Genomic DNA, 23629 nt, shown 5'->3' on the forward strand with positions numbered 1-23629 from the left:
TATACATATCACAATCAATTCCCTATTTAGAAGTGCTTCTGTACATCTTGTGTGTAAAGTGTTTAGTTCCTTAAAAGTCAGATGTTTGCGACAAGACACTGAGAATGGGTTGTACAGAAAAAGACTTCCCATTGAACAGGATGTCCTAAAAGTCTCCATACTGTACATACTGTAGATGTGCCACAGAGTGGCCTCCAAGATCCCCAGATATAAGTCCACCTGATCTTTTACTGTGGAAGCACATGGTGTACCAGAAAAAGTTTTTTAGCACAAAACTAATTTAAGGGATTGCATTTAAAGTGCAATTACATGCACTACAATTACATGCAACACCAGATGCGTTAATGCTAATTCATCATGGGTGGGTAAGATGGTGTGTGTGTGTGTGTGTGTGTGTGTGTGTGTGTGTGTGTGTGTGTGTGTGTGTGTGTGTGTGTGTGTAGAGAATGTTTTGTAAATTAAGTTACATTTATTACACCATGTTAATTCCCCGAGGTATGGATACTTTTGGAAAAACCATGGACAGTACATGAAAAGCAGTATAGCAAACCAGTACCCATCGACTGGCTAATTTTATAATCTCTGGTCTTGCCTTTTCCACAGGAACCTGTTGACTCACAGTGGAAACCTTGGCTTAAACTCTGAAACTGCTAAATGAGGTGTTATAATTGATAATTGAATCCTAACTCTGTAACTATTGTGTTATGCTCTAAGCTGTGCCAACAACCAGTAGCTAAAAATAAGTCTCTAGTTTTACTGGCCAGTTTTCTTTCAGCTAAGAACATGTTATGATCCAGGATGATCTGTTGTTGACAATGCATTTCATTCATTAAAAAAAAGTATATATAATAGAGAGATTTGAAAAATAGTATGCTTAGACTGTGATTAATACAATTACACATTAATGATAACATAGTTCTTGATCATTAAAACGCGTTTTAACGTGTGTCATAACGAGAAACATACAGTACATTTTGCATAGTGCTCTAAGTATACCCCTCTCACTTTGTTAATAGTAAATAGTTGCAGGAGTAATCTGCCTGTTGCTCGGTGGCCTCCCACGATGGCTCGGGTGTGTGCGCATGATCTAAGCACAAGACGCTCGTGAGCCTGACAGTCGCAGCGTGCTCGCGCTGAGAGAGACGCAGTAAGGTGGAAGAGCAGTCTGGGGAGGATGTACTTTCAACGCAGCAGCAAAACTCAATGATATTGATATAATTGCTCGAGAAATGCATTGCCCAAGAGATTCACGTGCAACTTTTAGGAGCTTTAGGATTTAAAACAAGACACCGGTGCGCACCCTTGGGCTTCAGGACTCTGGACAGCTCACTCAGTTTGCGCCTTATTCCAGTTTTTTTGGGGGGGAATTGATAATCCCAAGTATTTGTTTTATAAGAAAACTTATGAGGAATCATGGACGTCCCGACGTGTTTCCGATCACCAGGCATGGGCGCACCTCAACGAGACTTCTGAAGTGAGACATGGACTTGGCGGAGATCCTGCTCGCACTTTTCATCGTCGTGGTCGCGACGGTCTCGTTGTTGTCCAACTTGCTGGTGTTGCTATGTTTCGCGCACAGCAGCGAGATACGCAGGCAGGTGCCGGGCATTTTCACGACGAACTTGTCCTTTTGCAACCTGCTCATCACCGTGTTGAACATGCCGTCCACGCTGGTCGGGATAATAAAGGACCAGCAGCCTTTCGGGGACTGCCTGTGCCGCGCGGTCAGCTTCCTGGACACGTTCCTGACGGCCAACGCGATGCTGAGCATGGCGGCGCTCAGCATCGACCGCTGGATCGCCGTGGTCTTCCCGCTGAGCTACTCGAGCAAGATGCGCTGCCGGGACGCGCTGCTGATGGTGTGTTACGCGTGGCTCCACTCGCTCGCCTTCTCCGTGGTGGCGCTGCTGCGCTCCTGGCTCGACTACAGCCGCGCGTACGCGTCCTGCACCTTGCGCCTGAACGCCGAGAGCTCCCGCACCGACTTCGCCGCCTTCACCGTGGCCTTCCACGGCGCCAGCTTCATGCTCTCGCTGCTCGTGTTGTGCGTGACTTACTTAAAAGTGCTGAAAGTCGCGCGCTTCCACTGCAAAAGGATCGACATTATAACCATGCAGACGCTCTTCTTGCTTGTTGATATACATCCAAGGTATTCATGCCGCTTCTTCATACAGTATCTAGTAGCTTCGTGCACGTCGGTTTTGCCATTCTTTTCGGAAAATCCTAATTCTCATTGCATTCCGTTGTTTTGTTTTTTTTCAGCGTTAAACAACGTTGTTTGGCTGAGCAAAAGAGGAGGAAACAGCGCGCGACCAAGAAAATCAGTATATTTATTGGATCATTTATTATCTGTTTCGCCCCATATGTCATAACTAGGTAGGTCCTGTTGAAATGAAAATGTTACAAAAGTTAGACATGCTCATTCATTCAGATTGTTCATTGTTGTCTCGATGTTCTGAAACATTCACCTTAATTTTGAACATAATTTTAAACCAACCAGTTTAACTTAACAAGCTTAACAAGTAAGAAAGTATATTAAGAAGCTTTTTTTATGACGTCATTTAATTGTAGTGACGTAAACGCGCTGCACAAAAATCCGCGCTTCTAAGAATAACCAGTGTGCCCGGAGGTGATAAGATCCTATCAATAGTTTCTGTTTCCCTGGGGATTTGCACTTGATGATGCCTTTAACACGCTCAAAGAATCTTGGCATCCCCCCCTCCATTTTTGTAATTCCCACTGTATTTTCCCCCCACAGGACCAATTCTTCTAATCACAAAATATCTTCAAATTAATACAGAAACAAAGAAACTAATACAAAACATTTTGGGAAACATGTTTATGTGCATAAGATAGAAGTTTTGATAACAGTTTAGCCCTATAAACATTCACATAATTATTTGATTATTCATTTTAAATCACAATATCAGTCTGATATTATTAAAAGCATATGGTGAGGAGTCTGATTCTGGGCCTGGCAACAGGTTTGAAAAGACTAATGGGTTTGCATTCAGTTTTGTCTGCTTTTTATTCTCCAGCTGTTATTAAGTTATTAATGGTCCTGCTCTCTGCTTTCTAGGCTGACAGAGCTTCTTCCCTTTGTGGATATCAACCGATACTGGGGCATCATCAGCAAGTGCTTGACTTACAGCAAAGCAGCTTCAGATCCCTTTGCATATTCCCTATTGCGGCAACAGTACAAGAAAATACTAGTATCGGTGGCTAATCGCCTATTAAAACGTGACTTATACCCTTCCTCTGGACACAACAGTTCACTAGACACAGAAAATGACTACTGTCTCCAAAGAATCAGCTAGTGACATTTTCTTTACATGGAAACATCCTAATTCTTAGATCTTAAAGTATATAGAAAGAGACAATGAATGGGAAAGTGTGTGTAGAGCAAGAGAGAGAGAGTTGAACTGATTATCAATTAGATGTAGCTGGAGATGCTGGCTGTTTGATGCACACATAGATATATGCACCAGACAGCAGTGATAAATATGGACAAGAACAATATGTGACTAAATGGCCATGTGCTCTGTTCACAATACAAACACCCACACACTTACACACACACACTTACAAACACATCAAAGACATCAGAGTGATAATTGAACCTCAGCAGACAAACAGGCACACCATCATTTGAGACGCGTGTTTTCTTTCCAAGTTTTTTTCTTTTCAAGATCATCAAAGTTAATCAGTGGAAGGTGTCATATGATCCAATCGACCCTGAATTATATGCCCTGTGCACGTACAGTACACTCGGTATATTAACCCTTCAATTGGCAAAATTTCCTGAACAGAGTAAGAATCCTGTGGCCATATATCAACAAATCAAAGAAAGGGGTAATGGCATTGCTAAACTTCTCACAGATATGGATATGTCATGGATAAAATGTGGTGTATTCTTTAGATGTTGCTACTAGTAGACAATGTGGTAATACTGTATACTAAGAAAATGGCCCTCATTCTTAAAGTGGTTATGAATTTACTTATTTAAAATCCCGGCTCAGAAACTGGAAAATACTGCACTTTTTTTCCTAATAAATTATTATTTACTATTAGTTATCGAACAGCTAAAATGAAACATTACACAATAGTACCTAGACCAGGTTGTAACTGAATGTACTAGATAAAATTTTACAGCAGCACATTGTGCACACCAAGCTGTGTTTCCACAAGTAAACATAGTGTACATACTTTGCACAGTATAAAGTAATTTGTAATGTAAATTCAGTGGTTTTATTTAGTAAGGCAGGTTTATGATATGATGATTTATGAACTTATGAAATTATAATGAAATGCTTTATACATCCATATTTGTGCCAGTTTTCTTATATATGTACTGTTTTGTGAACATACTGAACAAATAAGAATATACATGAAGTTAAATTAAATTATGTAGGATTTTAAGTAAATGCAATCCAATAAACAACAAGAAAATCATGTGGCCAACATCAACTTACCCCCGCAGAGTTTAAAATTCAAATAATAATGTAAAAAAAAAAACTAAGACTTTCTTGGTAATACTTAGTGGCTAAAGTTTCACAATGATCTGGAGAAGCAAATGGATGGAAAAATGTCTAATACAAAGAGTCTGCCAGGTTAATGGACAAAGCAGGAAAGTCAAGTGATCTTTTTTGTTAAATTCTATTTTTGTCCCAACTCAAAGAAATATCTTTCACAGTAACTGCATTGAATAGAAAAGGGTATTAGAACTGACAGTTCTGGGGCTGACATTTACTATTATCATTTCTCGCTTGAAGGGATTTGAAGACTTTACCGTTTGCCAGAGGTTTCCTACATGCCAGATAGCACATACCACACAATCCTTTTGACTGGTACTGTTATTATTGCCACTTTGCCATGGGTCATCAGACTAAAATAAAATGAAACCAATAAAATGAAAAATCATTCTTGTCAAAAGAAACCTATAATAGCATACTTTCAGTGGTTCATGGGACTTTTTAAAATGCTTATTCATTTGCACTTGAATTTATTTAAAAACAATTTCTGCTTTTTTACTTATGTCCAGGCCTGAACATATTAACAAGGAAGCAGCTGACTTCATATTAGCAACACAGAAACTACACTCAAAAATGTGTTATGTGCTATAATTTCTAATACAGGCCCACTGTTCTTTGGTTCTATACAGATCCTTAAATGAACCCATAAGGATTAAACATTTTAAGAGTATAGAAGATACTGATTATTTTCTCTCAACTTTATTTTGTGTATTTCCTTTTAAGATCCTTAATTAGATATCATTGAGTATAACACTTTTGCCACAGTCCTTCATGAAAACATTGATCAAGTTTAATAGTTTTAAATTTTATTTAAGTTCAGTGTGAAACCTGACACATGGACACATACAGTATACTGTAGCTTTTATTCCTTTCATCAGATTCCCATTAAAATATTTTTCCTTACACTAAGTTAGTATTTGGTAGCATTACCTTTAAATTGTTTAATGTGAGTCTAATGGGGCAGTGGTGGCTCAAGGCTGTAGGTTACTGAGTTTTTGATTGGAAGGTTGTAGATTCGCCAGCCCTGCAAAGTTGTCACTGTTGAGCCTTTGAGCAAGCCCCTTAACCTTATATGCCCTAAGGGAACTATACCCTGTCTGACCCTGTCCACTGACCCCAGCTTCCTAACTGGGATATACAAAAAAAATATTTCACTGTGTTTTGTCACAAGGTACATGTGACAAATCATTGAATCTTAAACTTAGTCAGGTTTGTAGGCCAACTTGCTTGCAATCATTTGTTTGTTTCCCAGTTCTGGCAACAATTTTACTATTTGATTGAGGTCAGGGCCACTCCTATACTTTATTCTCCCAGAGCTATTCTGATACAGCATTAGAAGTATGCTTAGGGTCAATGTGCATTGAAAATAACATAACCATTTGTGACCAAGCTTTAATGTCCTGGCTAATGTCTTGAGATGTTGCTTTATATCTACATAATCTTTCTCAAGTTGCAATCTATTTTGTGAAGTATACCAGTCTATTCTGGAGCAAAGCACCACCACAAAACAATGCTGCCAATCCTGTCCTTTTCAGGTAGGATGGTGTTCCTTAACTCGCAAGCCTTGCAACCATTATGGCCTAACAGTTTATTTTTTTTCCAGATCAGAAGGCATTTCTCCAAAAATAAGATCCTTGTCCCCATGTGCAGCTGCAAACCATAGTCTGACTTTTTATGGAGGTTCTGGATCAGTGGTTTCTTCCTTGCTGAGCAGCTTTTCAGGTTACGTCAATTTCGGGTCTTGTTTTACTGTGGAGATATTTTTGTATCTGTTTCCCCCTGTGTCTTCACAGGGCCCTTTGCTGTTGTTCTGCAATTGACTTATACTTTTTATACCAAAGTAAATGTCTCCTTTCCGAGCAGTATGGTGGCTGTGTGGTCCCATGGTGTTTATATCTGTGTAATATTGTTTGTACAGATGAATGTAGTACCTTGAGACATTTAGATTTTTTTTTCTGATGTCTTGGCTGATTTCTTTTGACTTTCCTATGATGTCAAACAAAGAGGCACTGAGGTGAAGGCGATGCCTTAAAATACATCCACAAGTACACCTCCATTTGCCTTAAATCATGCCAATAAGCCTAACAGGAGCTTCTAAACAAATGGAATGTGTCATCCTAACATATGTAAACGTCCGACTTCAACTGTATGTGTTGTTTGTAGACTGCAAAGTAATAACTTTAATAGTGATTAATACTGGCGAACTCCTTACAGCAGAACATTCCAAGAGACCTCAAAAGATTATGTAACAGTGATGAGAAGCGAGCAAAACATTAATATGTTTACAGTAAGTCCCTGACTTACGGACATTCAAATTACAAATTTCTGCAGATATGAATGAACATTTGTAAATGCAAACAACTCGTGCAAATAGCTCATGTGTATTTAACAAACAATAGACAGTGTAGTTCACTAGATACCAATATTTACAATTATATACAATATGTTCTGTGTATATTTAAATGTATTAAATGTCCAAAATCTGGTATATTGTATGTGTGCGTGTGGGGGTGCAGGAGAAATGAGTGAATCAGTCCGGAAAGCTGTCCTTATGGTGAATAATACTAACCGCGGAAAATCCTCAACAAGTTCACAGTTCAATCCAGTTCTGACACCATTCAAGCTCAAGACCTCCTCCTGATGTCTTACTGGGTTCCCTTAAAATGAGCTCAGCTGACCCCGCTGCATCACCGGGAAACCCCTCGCGATTTAAAGGCGTATAATGCAGAACTAAAACCTGTGTGTTTGGTTGTATTATGCTGTACAACGTATATTTGTGTCAAAGGTGTATAAGACTCACTTTGTCGGACTTACAAATTAATCCAACTTACAAACATGCTCCCAAAACGGAACTCATTTGTAAGTTGGGGACTTACAGTATAAGTCAGACATAAAAATATACCAGGTGGCATTTTACTCCAGAATACTGAAAAGAAAATGTTTGCATGGTTCCAGTTCAGGTTGGATTCACATGAAAGTAAACTGGTGTGCACCAGAAATAGCATAACAAAAATAGGAAACAGGATACTTTCTCATGCAAACCAGAATGTTTCTCTTTTTTTAACACGTCCCTTAGGAGCTCTGTAAAAATATGATTAATATGGTTAAAAAATTCTTGGTATCTGCGGTCTAAATATTGTACTCCAAACTTGCTAGCTGCCTTGATTTCGCTCATTAAATATCATTTAAATGTAATAACATTTTCATTGTTTCAGAGAATATCTCACCATGTATTTATAACTTTCTTTCAAAACAGACTGTTGCAGTTTTAATGTTATCCTTCTGGAGCATTTTTAAACACCCACTTGCCTCATTTGAGTCTTGAGTGCTCAGCTGTTTTATATGAAAAGAGAAAAATATCCAGGCATAACAATGCCTCTACATTTCAAGAAGAGAACAGCAGAAGCAGCAACACATTAGTGTTTGTCCTCATGATTTATTCTCCCTGTGTAATCTGAGAGTGCTGTAGAGCCGCAGTGAAGACATCCAGAACTCTGAGGCTGGAAACAGTACGAGCTCCGGGCTGACAAAGTTTACACTTTACTAACCGTATGGATATAAACCTGGACAAAATGAAAAGTTTATGGATTGCTCTTTTTCTCGACATGGTTGGAACAGCTATCTGGGGTTTCCCACAGCGTTGTAAACCTGGCAGCTATTTTCAAGGTTGGTCAACTGTGTAATTGATGTTAAAACTGTAAGACTGTTGCATAATTTAATACGAGACATTAGTTATACACTATGTAGAAGAATATCAAAGACTTGCAGGAATTCATAGCCTCGGGGTCAAAGAGTTATAGTTATGAAACTTACACTTGACAAACGCCTACTTTGTTGAGTATATAAACAGGCTGTTTGAATCTGTTTTAAAGCTAATGGCTGAATTTCCAACGGACCTTTAAGTTCCTGTTTATGTGCACTGCATTAGTGCAAAGTGATGGCTTTTACCCAATATAAATGCATCACGTTATATATGGAGGCATTTGGAAATCATACAACAGTAAAAAAAAGTAATATTCCACAGGCTATTTAACGCCATCTAGTGTTCCGTACCCTAGAATTCTGATTTCTAAAGTTAATATTGTCTCTCACACAGGGTGCAGAACTCCTCCAGTGGAAATGCGTGAGTTAAGAGATTTGTGCATTTGTTTATTTGTGTCTGTGTGCTCCTTATGGAATATTCACATAGCCTACATTTTACGTAGGGGTACTGATAACTGTATATCCAGTAGCATGTGAAAAAATGTGAAAATGTATTTTAAAGTTTTTATGTAATACAACTCATGTCATGTGTTAATTATACGATCACGTGAAAAATTTGCACGTGATATAACTCATGTGGTGTGTTAATGATATGAACAAGTAAAAAAGTTACATGTTTCTTTATAGTGAAGGAGTCATGTTCTACTGTACATGCAAATACAGTGAGTTGCAGAAGTATTCATACCCCTTGAATTGTTTCACATTTTGTTACATTACAACTACAAACATAAATGTATTTATTGGGATTTTATGATTGATCAACACAAAGTGGCACATAATTGTAAAGTGGAAGGAAAATGCTAAAATGGTTTTCAATTTTTTTTTTTAAATAAATAATCTTCAAACTGTAGCATGCATTTTCGCCCACTCTTCTTTCCAAAATACTGTAGCTCAAGCTAAGATTGAATGGATGAGTGTCTACGAACAGCAATTTTAAATTCTTGCCACAGATTCTCAATTGGATTTAGGTGGATTTGACTGGGCTATTTTACCACATGAATACGCTTTGATCTAAACCATTCCATGGTAGCTCTACCTCTGCACCAGTTTCAAGTCTTTTGCAGACTCTAAGAGTTTTTCTTCTAAGATTGCCCTGTATTTTGGATCCTTTCATTTTCCCATCAACTCTGACCAAGTTCCCTCTCCCTGCTGAAGAAAAGCATCCCCACAACATGATGCTGCCACCACCATGCACAGTGTTAGTTTTCCAGAACACATAGTGTTTTGCATTTAGGCCAAAATGTTCCATTTTGATCTCATCCAAACAGAGCAACTTCTTCCACATGTTTGCTGTGTCCCCCACATAGCTTGTTGCAAACTCCAAACAGGACTTCTAATGCCTTCCTTTTAACAATGTCTTTCTTCCTGAACCTCTAGTGCAACACCAATAGTTGTCCTGTGGACTGATTCTTCCACCTGAGCTGTGGATCTCTGCAGCTCCTTCCAAAATACCATGGGCCTCTTGGCTGCTTCTCTGATTAATGCTGTCGTTAACTGGCCTGTCTGTTTAGGTAGACAGCCATGTCTTGGTAGGATTACAGTTGTGCCATACTCTTTCCTTTTGGGATGATAAAGTAAACAGTGCTCCATGAGATGTTTAATGTTTGGGATATATTTTTATGAACTTTTCCACAATTTTATCCCGTAGCTGTCTGCTCCCTGGGCTTCATGATGCTGTTTGTCCACTAATGTCCTCTAAAAAAAAAACTGTGAGGGCTTCATAAAACAGCTGTATTTATACTGAAATTAAATTACACACAGGTGGACTTCATTTACTAATTAGGAGACTCCTGAAGGCATTTGGTTCCACTGAATTTTAGTTATAAGTAAAAATGTATTTACATTGTGATCAAGAAGTCACAATGTAAGAAAATCCAAGAAGTATGAATACTTTTACAAGGCAGTATGAGAAAAAGAAAGCAAATCAATGAGCTTGATCCTACTAGATGAATATAGTCACAATACCATGATATTGCTTTTAGATTTTTTAATTATTAAATGAATAGCCTATGCCACAGTATTTGGTTTGGTTTCTGCTGTGGGCTACTATATATAAAACACACCACAAACATAAATAAAGCCTAGATTTACTATACAGATGTTAACATTAACATCTGTAAGAAGGCCTGTTGTTTAAGAATGATTCAGAGCAAGTTCTCAGTGTTTACTTGAACATACAAAGTGCTGCACTGAAAAGAAATGAAAAACATCTGATATTTTATTGTTTCAAAGTTTGTTTGGAATTGAAGCATGGCTGTCCAAGAGTTAGTGATATACTGTATATACAACTATTCTGGACAGGACTGTATTTCTTCACTTGTCACTCAGAGAAATACGGACAATATAAAAAAAAGTGAAGTCATGTTGGAACACATTATACAGCTTTCTACTGTGCAAGGTAGCAAGCATAGTGCAGATATTCCAGAAAGAGTCATTTCTACTGTTTTAAATAGAGATAAATAGAAAAAAAAGTTTTTTTTTCTAGACTGTCCTAAATCAGAATTGATGTGCAAATAAGTACATTACAATAGGTTCTGGTCTATGTAAATTTCCTTGCTCTATACAGCGACTGAAGTTTGTCACCTTGAACACAAATACACAGTGAATTATTGGGGGCAAAAGCCTTATTCCATGCAAAATGCCCACTGAGCTAAATTGAGTTAGTTTATTTCAAGGATACAGTACATTGTCTTTAGTACATAGTTTTTTATGTATACATGAACTATGGTCGAACTGGCTAGTTTTGGTTAGCCTAGCTAGTTCTGGGGAAAGTAGACTTAAAGAGGACACTTGGTGGGACTGCAGCTTCATATGTGTCTCAGCTGAACTTTGGAATGCATTTTTGCACAGTAAAAGGCTTGTGGAATTTGGCCAGATTACATTTATGTCATTGTGCAGAGCAGGAAACGATCAAGACTTATTATAATTTACCTGTTGTACCTATTGTAATTTACCATACCAGGTTTGTTAGAGTATATTTGCACACAAACAACATATATACAGTATAACGTGACATGTAAAAGATTAGGCATCCTGTTAAAAATCTGTTAGCATGAATAGATACGTAAGTAGAGGATGAACTGATTTCCAAAAGGCATGCCATAAAAGATGAAATGCTCCTTTCAACATTTTAAGCAAAAGCACTGTATTGTTTCGTTTTGCATATATTATTGTTATATTGTGTTTTTTTCTAATGCCAGCCAAATGTACAGATGTCATGTTGACCTACTGTAAAGACATGCCCTACTCCACCACTATGTACCCTAACCTCCTGGATCAAAAAAGTCGCACTGAGGCCGAGCAGAGTATGGAGTATCTGCTTCTGAATGTAATTCATTCAGTGTTAAATGGGGAGTGCAGTCCAGATATACGCATGCTGGGCTGCTCCATCATAGCGCCACGCTGTGAAAACAACAAGATCCTGAAGCCCTGTCGCAGCACTTGTGAGTCTGTGCACAAAGCCTGTGACCACATGTTTGAACGTATTGGAATGGCCTGGCCCTACTACATAGACTGCGATCGCTTTTTTGTTAGTGATGAGGAAGGCTGTTATGACCCACTGGAAAACCTAAGAGGTAATGTTTAATATGATTAACTCTTTCATATTTTGAATGAAATTTTTTTTCTTCTTCTTTTTCTATTAAGTCTTTAGTAGGAACACCTGTCATGTGATATTATTTATATGACCATAGATAGAACTCACTAGTAAGCTATTAAGTAAAAAAGTTAAATGATGTTAAGCCATACCTTAGCTGCATTGGATTTGTGTTTTGAATTGTTATTATGCGAGAAGTTAAATGTTTCCAGCTGTCAATCAGTACAAAAGTGAATTGGAGCTATACATAAATAGTCCCCCAGTTTCAGCTAAAGAAAAGAGGCACAATATGCATGATGCTGCCAACACCACACTTCAATGTGTAATATTCTTTAGAATTATACCCTAAAAAAGCTTCCATCTAGCTTTACTACTCCAAATTTGCGCCATCATAAAGAATATGAGAGCTTGTAGTGAGATGCAAGGAAAAAGGTCACCAGCACTTGCCTGATGTACCTGCAGCCATAGATCTTTTGTCAGCATTTGTTTTGTCTTGTTTTTTTTATTATTATTAATTTTAGAGACACAATGTTGTTGGTTTTGTAATTTCTTTTGTACTCGTCTCCTGACTGATCGCATGAGATCTCAGGGTAAACTTTGGACCCTGAGATCTCATGCATGTTTTGTCAGCCATTTGTGAACAACAAGAAAATTATACAGGCACACTTTATGTTCAGTGAACTTCCATTTTTAAGCAGTGCCATTCAGTACAATCAGAATACAGACAGCATCTTTGAGATTAGAATTTGCTAAAGCTGACTTCCCTAATTGAAATAATTTTACTTAAATAACTAACTCAATTTGTTAACAGGTTGAATAACTTAACTAATCCAACATCTAACATATATCTCTGTAAGTTTATTCACTACTCATTCACTACAGGCCTTCTGCTTCCCAATGTATTATTTATAGATTTTCTATCTAAATCTAAAATTGGCTCAGCATTGTGTCCCTTAAGTGCAGTATCTATTTTTAGAAAATAAACAGATTGACTTAGCAGGCAAAAAATATGAACAGATGTTCAAGAGTGCAATCTTTCAGTGACCTAATTAATCCCATGTTGAAAGTTTTTAAAGCTTGATCCAAGTTATCCTTTAAAGACATCTGTGTTTGTCTGTTTTATAGTACATGTTTTGTCCTGGGTCGCCAAATTAACTTACCATCCAACCCAGTTCGTGGTGTATGCTATGGCCAATAGACATTTCTATTTTACTTCTGTATGGTGATTTTCATGAATATGCTGTTTGAGTTAAAAAGGGTATACATTTAGAGCTTTAAATACCTTCATATGCACTATGATGTTAAAATGTGGATGTGGACAGTTGAGCATAACAAGCGTGCTCCAAAAAAGACATGGTTTGCCAAAGTCAGAGTGGAAACAACCTCAAACTTAACCCAGAAAATATAAATCTGCTCTTTCCCTGAGCTTTGTCTTCCATTAAGGTGTCATTAGTTCTTTAATAATTTTTACTTTACAAGTTATTTTTTAAATAATAAAAAAATATATCATTAAAAAAATAATAATTAATTTAGTTTAAATCAGGGGTGTCAATTAAAAAAGTTGCATCCATAATAAGAGCAATATCCTCAATGTGTCAAGTTCTTAGTTTAAGGGGCATCTAGTTTTTTATGCTTTCTTATACACATACAATTTTACTAAAACTTTTTAAACTTTTTTAATTTAAAGATAAAGAGGAACCTGAAATGGATAACATGCCAATAGAGGAATCCTCATCAATAATCCCGTTCACCTATCACTCCAACACACAGATGTACAAGATCCTTAAAAAGACAGCAGAAGAATGCTCTCACATCTCAAGGACATACAGCATTGGACAGAGTTTTGAAAAGAAAGACCTGCTCGTAATAGAGTTTTCAAGCAACCCTGGAGAACATGAACTATGTAAGTGATTTTAAAAACAATAGCAGTCAGATGATTCAGTAAATTGAGTGTAGCAGAAATAAAGAAATAATAAATCTTTCTAGCAAAACACTAGGCTGCATTTAGTTTTTTCATGAGTACTTAAAAAGGCCACCAGGGACAATACTATAAACACACAACGAAATAGCTTTTGCAGAAACTTAATACTTAAGAAAATATGCGATGACAGATGACTATTTCTTTGCAAACCTAGTTGTTTTTCTGTGTTCTCTCCTTGTGTAAGTGGAACCAGAGGTCAAGTACATTGGAAACCTGCATGGAAACGAGGTCATGGGCCGAGAGTTGCTGATTTACTTGGCTCAGTACCTGTGCTCTGAGTATCTGTTGGGAAATACACGGATCCAGGCTCTCATTAACACAACACGCATCCACATTCTGCCCTCCATGAATCCTGACGGCTATGAATTAGCCCTTTCTGAAAAGTATGGAAGTTCTGACTCAGATTATGATGAGGTGAGCAATGACTAATTCTCATGTTCCATCGATGCCTAATGATGCATTTACTATTAAAGGTTTTAAATAAGGTTTTTTCCTTACTGATTGAGGAAGGAAATGTTTGTTTTATTGCAATAACCTGCAATCAAATCTCTGAAGTTTCAACTCTCAAAGTTACATTCCTACAAAGTTTATATCCCTGTGAACTATTGGACAAATGTTTTCAACACCACTGATGTAACATAATTCTAACCATAGATTGTTCTACAAAGATGTATTTGTCCACCCAGATGATAATTCAACAATGTTATTACACAAGAAATACAGATTATTAACAAAAGACCATTTTGAAGGTTTATGATGAATTTCTGTGGTAAACCACTGAGGTATGCATGGATTTTACACAGTGGTTTACAAGAATTTGCAAGTGGTAGGAGCATATGGTTTCAATCTCATTATTTCAACAAGTATTGAGTACTTTAATAGACATCTTAAAAGCATTGCCCACGTAACAAATTCATTTATTGTCATATTAAATCTACAGGATTCGGTATACACTGTGTCTGCAGATGGCCGTCGCAATGCCCAGAATATAGACCTCAACAGGAATTTCCCAGACTTGACTTCTTTTGTCTACAACCAGCGTAGACTTAAGTCCTTTCGCAGTGACCATATTCCCATCCCAGACTCCTACTGGCTTGGTAAGGTAGGAAATCTCAACTCTTATTACAGAAGCACAGGTAAATTTATTACAATAAAGCAGCAATGAATATCTGTCTGTCTGCCTGTCTACTGTGCATCTTGATTATTGTGGGAAATATTATTGTATCATTGTTTTTTATAATCTAGTTAATTAAGTGAAACTCGCATATGTTCTAAATTCATTAAATGTAAAGTGAAATATTTCAAGCATTTTTTATGATTTTAATGATTGCATCTTACAGCTAACAAAACACAAAAAAAATCAGCATCTCAAAATATTTAAACATATATCATCTTGTGAGTTAAATACCATGTAGGTCTAAGTATAGTTTAGTACATGCAACCACAATCATAGGAAATACTATAGATTCGACAGTTGTCTAGAAGACAATCACTGACACCTTCCATAAGGAGGGTAAGCCACAGAAGGTCATCACTGAAAGAGCTGACTGTTCACAGAATGAAAACAGTTGCTCTATCAAAAAAGGAAATGACTGGAGATGAAAAGTGTGGTAGGAAAAGTGGGCAAGCAACAGGTATGACTGCAGCCTTAAGAGGATTGTCAAGCAAAGCCGATTCAAAAACTTGGGAGAGCTTTCCAAGGCTGGAATCTAAACATTAAGAGCCACCATGCACAGACATCTTCAGAAAATGGGATACAACTTTCGTATTTCTAGGCACTCTTGAACCAGAGACAATGTCATGAATGTCAATGTCTTGCCTGGGTTAAGGAGAAAATGATCTGGACTGTTACTCAGTGGCCAAAAATCCTCTTTTTAGATGGGAGTAAATTTTCATATGGAATTCAAGGTCCCAGAGTCTAAAGAAAATGTGGAGAGGCACAGAATCCAAGTTTCCATAGTCGTTGATGATTAAGGGTGCCATGTCATCTGCTGGTGTTGGTCCACTGTGTTTCATCAAATCCAATGTCAATGAAGCCATCTACCAGAAGATTTTAAAGGACTTCATGGTTCCGACAAGTTTTATGTAGAAGCTGATCTCCTTTTCCAGCAGAAGGTCATCCTCTGCAGGACTTAGTACCTGCCCACAGCACCAAAACTATGTCTACCAGGTTTGCTGACCATGATATTACTGTGTTTGATTGGCCAGCTAACTCACCTGACCTGAAGCCCAGAGAGAATCTATGTGCTGTTGGCAAGATGAAGATGAGCTGCTATCAAACACACAGTTCAGTAATGCTTCAGCATTGCCTCCATGCCATGCTGCACTGATGCAGTAATTTGTCTAAAAAGAGCCCTGCCAAAATACTGACGGAACATGCTTGTCAGATGTTTTTAGGCCATTTCTGTATTGTACTCTTTTTTTTTTTTGATTGATCTTAGAAAATATATTTTGAGATACTAGATTTTTTATTTTTTGGAGTTGTAAGCCGTAATCAATACAATATTTCACTTTATATGCATACATATGTTGTAGGAGTTTAAGTTTTATTTATGTTAATAGTTACACTTCAGTGTGTTTGTGTATATGTGTGTGTCTATAAAAAGGTTGCTCCAGAGACATATGCTGTTATGAAATGGATACGGTCCATTCCATTTGTTCTGTCTGCTAGCTTTCATGGAGGAGACCTGGTGGTGTCTTACCCTTACGACCTCTCAAATCATCCTCACAAAAAGAACGTGTTCTCTCCCACTCCAGACGAGCAGGTGACTCCTGGCAGATAATAGGCAAATTTCATCACTGCACTGTTGTAACACTGCCATGAAGTACTAGTACTAGTACAAACTGCAGCAAGTCAACTGATGCAACACATGCAATACAAAACTAAATAAAAAAAAAATACAATTGCAGCATTGTTACACAAGACATCTGAATTGCAGGTCTTCAGGCAGTTGGCCATGATTTACACAAATGCCCATGCCACAATGTCCAGCCCGGACACAGACAGGTGTGGTGGCAACTTTGCTGATAACGAGGGGATTGTAAATGGGGCTCAGTGGTTCAGCATAGCAGGAGGTAAACATGGTGAAAATATATTACAGGGTATTAATTAATTCATTGTTGGCATGATCAGGTTACTATACAATACTATACAATATACCTCCATTTTTATGGCAGGAATGGGAGACTTTAATTATCTACACACAAACTGCTTTGAGATAACAGTAGAGCTGGGCTGTGACAAATTTCCAGCAGAAGATGACCTATATACAGGCTGGAGAGAAAATAAAGAGGCTTTCCTGACTTTCTTGGAGTCGGTAAGACCATCATTGCATAAATGAATAAACAATGTGTATATGTATATGTATGTAATAAAATTGCACAATGCTCAATGTGTAGTTTATTAAAAATATTAAACTAAAAAAAGGTTTATGCCTATGATATTCATAGAATAAAAAGGTTAGTTTCTTAATTTAAAACTTTTCTTGACATTTTTCTGACCCAGTAATTAGCCCTATCTTTAGCTAGAATTAAGTTGTTCATTATTTCTCAGCTTTTCTTAACAAGGGCACTAGTTTTAGTCAAGTTTTCAAGTGAGAAAACAAATGTGACCCAGTGAACATTCAAAGTAAGTTTATCAACGGAGTGATAAGGTTCACAGAATATGATCTTTAAAAGCTATTAAAGAAAATGTATTAATGAATAAATGAGATACTCTTATGGGTTTGGCAGAGTAATGGGCTACAAGTTAAAATACCAAACCATTAAACGAAAATTGTACTAAGTAACAATGAAGTAATTAATATTCAGGCTTCAGAATTTAGATTTGTTTCATTCAGTATTAAAATACGTTACTACAATATTTCCCTATCAATCTTTTGAGATTATATCATTATTATAGGTAGAGTACAAAAAATGAAATAGAAATTCTTTATGCTTTTTCTAGATTTTTGATCCTTAAGCAGAAATAAATTCATATTCTCATTAGATGTTTTATTGAGTAGAGTAAGGTACAACCCAAATCAGAAAAAGTTGAGACAGTATGGAAAATGCAAAAAAAAAAAAGAAAGTAGTGATTTCTAAATTTACTTTTATTTGTATTTCATTGCAGACAATATGAACACAAAATATTTCATGTTTTGTCTGGTCAACTTTATTTCATTTGTAAATATATATGCTTTACTAAATTGTAACAATTTAAGGCTAGTAATCAGGTAAATTGGTTAAATAATGATGTGATTTTAAACAGGTGATGTCAACATGTGATTGTAATTATAATCAGGTACAAAAGCAGCATCCAAGTAAGGTCTAGTCCTTTATGAGCAAAGATGGGCTGAGGATTGCAAGTTCAACAAATACGTGACAAAATTATTGAAATGTTTAAAAACAATGTTTCTCAAAGAAAGATAGGCAGACATTTGGATATTTCACGTTTAACAGTTTATAACATAATTAAAAGATTCAAGAAATCTGAAGAATTACAGTGCGTAAAGGACAAGTCGGCAAGCCTAAACTGAACAACCATGATCTCCGATTCCTCAGGTGGCACTGCATGAAGAATCGTCATTTATCTATAAGCAATATCATCACATGGGCTCAGGACTACATTGGCAAACCTTTGTAGTTACCAAAATAAGTAGTTACATCCAAAAATGCCAGTTAAAACTGTACTGTGCCAAAAGGAAGCCCTACGTTAACAGTGTCCAGAAGCGCCGTCGACTTCTCTGGGCTCTGAGGCATCTGGGATGGACCATCACACAGTGGAAACATGTACTGTGGTCAGATGAATCAGTATTTCAGTTATTTTTTGGGAGAAATAGACACCGTGTGCTCCAGACCAAAGAAGAAAAGGATCATCCAGACTGTTACCAGCAACAAGTGCAAAATCCAGGGTCTGTCATGGTATGGGGTTGTGTCAGTGCCCTTGGCAAAGGTAACTTTGGCACATTAATGCTGAAAAGTACATAGTGTTTTTTGGAGCACAATATGCCTTGAATGCCTTTAAGAAGACACCTTTCCAGGGATGCCAATGCACATTTTAACAAGACAATGCAAAACCACATTCTGCACACTTTACGAAGTCCTTGCTGTGGAGGAAGAGGATACAGGTACTTAACTGGCCTGCCTGCAGTCCCGAACTGTTTCCCATATAGAATTTGTGGCGCATTTTGAAGCACAAAATACGACAACAAAAACCCTGTACTGTTGCCCACCTTAAGACTTGTTTGCAGAAATAAATTAGGCAAATTCACACCTGAAACACTTCATTACTTGGTGTCTTCAGTCCCTTAACGTCTTTTAAGTGTTGTGAAAAAGATTGACAACATTACAAAGTGGTAAATGCTTTACTGTTCCAAAAGAAGAAGAAAAAATCATGAGGAACACATTCAATAATGTGCTGTTGTTTTGTCTGCAGTGTGTTTTTCATACTATCCTAACTTTTAACTAAATACTGTATGTTTGACTCACTAACTATGACTGATGCTCACTCCTGGATAATTTATTTCAGGAACAGTCACTGAATTTGGTTGTATGTTTAGAATCCAGTTAGGCCACTGATTACTGACAATGAATGCTGTAAATTGTAAAAATGCTAAAAAATATATATGTGTATATTCCAGGTGCATAGTGGAATTAAAGGAATTGTGAAAGATGAAGATGGCCATGGCATTAAAGCAGCCACTATATCAGTCAGAGGGATCAGGCATGTCATTACCACAGGTACGAATGTAGGAATTGTTAAATACAAGGGAAGTTCAAGTCAAAACAGGACTTATAATGAAATTTCTTAAACCACTTGACATTTACAGAAGACTTCAATCACAGTATGGTGAATAGACTCTTAGCAGCAGTAAAACCTCTGAATGTTACAAAGGTTTTAAAGAAGGCCATACTTCCATGAATGAGGATCTTGGCCAAGGTGGCTGAGAGCCCACCGCAGCCATTCCTGAAAACATTCAGTGAGTGGAATGCATGGCCCTTAAAAATTGTTGAATAAGTTGTCACCAAAGCATTTGTCTGTGGGAATTGTAAAATTACAGCGGCAATAGTGCATCATACAGCCCCAGCATTGCCAAAGTACCACTGTTGAGCTCATGAATAAGGCCTTTTACCTATCTCCTCCAGTCACGCTGTTTCCTGACTGCCTCTGCACTGTAACCCCTGATTCCTTACTGGGATATGCAAGAAAACAATTCACTTTGCAGTAAGGTACATGTGACAGATAATTGTAAATTAATCTTAATTATAGGAACTGAGCTGGGAGTTATTGCCACATCCCCCCATATAGTCCTGACCTTGCTTCAAGCCATTTCTGCATGTTTGGGCAATTAAAGGATATCCTGAAAGACCACCATTTCATGAAAATGCTGAGATAAGTGAAATGGTGAGATACAGTAAGTGCATTAGTGAAACAGAGGATTACATGGAAAAATAAAGGTAGTTTTAACTCTCAGAACTGTTATGCTGCACAATCAAAAGGCCCAGTTTGACTTAAACGCCCCTCATACATTTTACAATGAAAATTTAATCCTGTGCTTTTATTACATACATGTGTGTGTCATTTTCAATCAGCCCATTTCCCATCATTTTATAAGGATCAATTTTTGCTTGAACTTTTGTCTAAATGTGCATCTCTTTCTGCTTCATCAGCTGAAAATGGTGATTATTGGAGACTGCTGTTACCAGGCACCCACATTGTCAGTGCCTCAGCACCAGGTTATAGCAGAGTCTTGAAGAGGGTGCACCTTCCTGCTCACATGCAGACTGCTGGTCGGGTGGACTTTGTGCTTAAGAAGGTTCAACCTGATCCAGAAATAAATGAACTAAACATCCTTCATTGGGAAAACTATGAGCGATTTGACCCTTATAACCAGCGGATACGATATTCCACAGGGAAAACGAGTCAGATGGACGAGGAGAGGCAGAAGAAGCCATGGTGGTGGTCCTATTTTACACAGCTGGGTAACCAAAATCCCTCCTGGCTCCTAAGGAATTAGCCCCATCTGGTGCTCTGAAAGTATCTTCACAGCCTGCTTTTAAGTCAGTTTTAAGATAATCATTATACAGCATATTGTAGACATATTAAGCAGTAACACAATGATTTACATGAACACATCTACTGAAATCTCCATTATATCCATTACCTTTATCTGTATCAAGACAAATTCATCTTGATTATACAGTACCGGGCAAAAGTCATGAGCCACCTTTCATTACTTCATACTAAATTATTTTAAATTATATAGATTAAAGTACATTTTTAGGAACAACTTAAATATGACGAGCTGTAAAGTTCCTAAAGATACAATAAAAAATTGATTGTTAACCCTCAGCAGCAACCTCATTTCCCCACTCGTCTGTTCCAGCCATTCAGCATCACCAGTATACTAATCACCGACGTGATTATTTGTTTTCATCTGCACCTGTTCATCCCTTAAGATGGTTTAACAAACCAAAACACTTCTCTGTAACTGGTCAGGTACAGGGACAGAGATCCCATAACTAACTAAAAATAGAAAGTAAGATTAGAAGAGCTATTCCTCAAGACTACATAAAAAATACATGAAAGTCTAGTTCTTTGGAAGCAAAATATAAAGAAATTAGGGCTCAAGACTTTTTGCACAGTACTGTACCAGTACCGTACTTTGCACAGTACCAGTACTGTCGTTGCATTACTTTAATATAGCATAAAATTTTTAAAAGAAAACATATACTGTAGGTAATGTGTTGAAAACTTACTCAATTGAAAGGTCGAAGTATCCAGCCCAAAAGAAGTATTTAAGTATTAAAAAGTACGATGAAAATGTTTTTATTTGTAAAATTAAGTTATGGTTTTATATAAAAAAGTTACTTTTAGTGACTGTTTTCTTACTCTAGCATATTGAAACATTTGACTTAGATAGGAACAAATGCATTCTTCCTCAAATACAGTGTATAATATGAAAAGGTAATTGCAAAATGCCAAATTGGAATGATTTTTGATAGTGGTTGATGTCGATGAATTTGATTAGGTTCTTATCAGAAATGAATGGATGCTTATTGAAAAATAGTGTTGAGGTACTGGAAACATGAGCCATGGTAGACTTTTAACATTTGTGATGAGTATTTCAATGAAACCAAAAGGAGTAGATTTGGAAATGCAACTTGAAATGTACAAGTATTCATTTAAATGTGAAAAGAAAACAATACATAAAAAAAGTATTTTTATTTATTCCACCTCTGAACATAATCATCAATATGCTTAAAGCACTTGATTTATTACTTACAACCAATAAATATCAGTTTCAAGACATGTTGCCTATAGAGAATAAAGTTTTGGTTAAAAACTGCACTGTGTATCTGGCATGTTATTATGATAGAGTTTTTATTTGCCCACCAACCAAAAAGTCTACTGTGGCTAAGTTCATAAAGTCAAAGTGCATTGTGTCCAACATAAATTAGATAGAGAAAAGTTTGGCTGCTTTAGGACTTTCAAATATCATATTTATACTGTATATGTATTTTACTTTGTGCGAAAGTGAAAAAAATTAAGTATGTGAATTTCATTTTAAAAAGGATATTTGCTCTGTCAGCTGTTAGTGATTTTAGATGACGAGAGCAGCAGAGGGTGATGGAAAGAATCAGTGATTCCTCATGCGGGTGCCAGATGTAGTCAGGAGGAAAGGAAAATCAGATCTGAATGTGTGCATGTGTGTGTGTGTACATGTGACTGAGTAAAGGAGGCTGACAAATTTATTATAACTGTAATTTAAGTTAATAACTTACACAATAAACTGTGTAAAAATGAATGCATACAGGTGGCACAAAGTTAGTTTAATCATCAGAATTGTTTTTCTGATCAGTTTAACCAGTGCCCCATCAGGTAATGATAACAAACAACAGGCTTTCATCAAATGTTTGATACGCTCACCATGTCAATAAAGAAAGATTTATGGCCCATCCCGTTACATTCTTCAGGTTGTGCATTTTTTAATAACTAAAAAAATTATGTGCAAAGCAGTTTAAGAATGTTTGGGGGCCCTAGGTGACACCCTACCATAGTCATTCCTTTCAGCATGACGTGGTAGCCAGCATGGGTTCATTTTCCAATTACAGCATAGTATTACACTTTGGAAACAACAATGGCAAATAACATATTTAATATAAATATTCAAAGCATTCTCCCAAATTCTGTTGAACTCATTTACTACATTCATGGGAGCTGCTGTTTTTACCCAGCTGGTAGCTTTGCTTCACTAATCATGTGACAGAAAGACCTAAAGCGACAGATTGCTATAAAATGCCATTGTTCTCTGTCGTGTTAAGTTAGAAAACTCTTACTGTCTATTATATACAGGGTCGCAGAAGCGTGGTATTATCAATTTGAAACTTAAAAGGAAATAAAAGAGAACCGAAAACCCAACAAAAACAGAGCGCCGCCATGTACGCGGGAACCGACGGGCTCTGGAAACTAAAACTAAAACTTGTGATCCTCTCGGGGCCTATGGTCTTACCGAGGATTTATCTGAGGGGGGCTTGTGTTTTTTTTTTAATTAGTTTTATATTTAACCTGAGAGCGCACACTTAAAGACAGCGTGCTGCGCGCTCTCTCTCTCTCGCTGGGGAGGCAGAGGCTGGGTCTTTGCCGCTGTCTCGCGACTTTCTGCGCGCTTATCTTTATCTCTCTCTCTCTCTCTCCTTTCCTCGTTCACGCTGATTTCCCTGCGGCGGCGTTGCCTGGCAACCGCGTGTCTACACTAAAAACATGTAACTTAAAAA

The 23629-nt window shown here is 37.2% G+C and overlaps 2 protein-coding genes across 2 annotated transcripts; both read left to right on the plus strand.

Moving 5' to 3' along the window:
- Positions 1-1170: 1170 nt before the first annotated feature.
- On the plus strand, positions 1171-3751 carry gpr78b (G protein-coupled receptor 78b). The gene is made up of 3 exons (XM_053501752.1): positions 1171-2149; positions 2263-2376; positions 3080-3751. Exons 1-3 carry the CDS (start codon positions 1482-1484, stop codon positions 3315-3317), a joined length of 1020 nt encoding a protein of 339 aa, XP_053357727.1. The 5' UTR covers positions 1171-1481; the 3' UTR covers positions 3318-3751.
- Positions 3752-7925: 4174 nt separating this feature from the next.
- LOC128527703 (carboxypeptidase Z-like) lies at positions 7926-22200 on the plus strand. Its single transcript, XM_053500195.1, has 11 exons — positions 7926-8198; positions 8629-8655; positions 11495-11869; positions 13577-13792; positions 14055-14284; positions 14811-14972; positions 16477-16635; positions 16810-16945; positions 17048-17187; positions 19492-19591; positions 20522-22200. The coding sequence occupies exons 1-11, from the start codon at positions 8084-8086 to the stop codon at positions 20866-20868; spliced, it is 2007 nt and encodes a 668-aa protein (XP_053356170.1). The 5' UTR covers positions 7926-8083; the 3' UTR covers positions 20869-22200.
- Positions 22201-23629: the final 1429 nt, after the last annotated feature.

This window comes from Clarias gariepinus, chromosome 1 (genome assembly GCF_024256425.1).
Source record: "Clarias gariepinus isolate MV-2021 ecotype Netherlands chromosome 1, CGAR_prim_01v2, whole genome shotgun sequence".
Lineage (NCBI taxonomy): Eukaryota > Metazoa > Chordata > Actinopteri > Siluriformes > Clariidae > Clarias > Clarias gariepinus.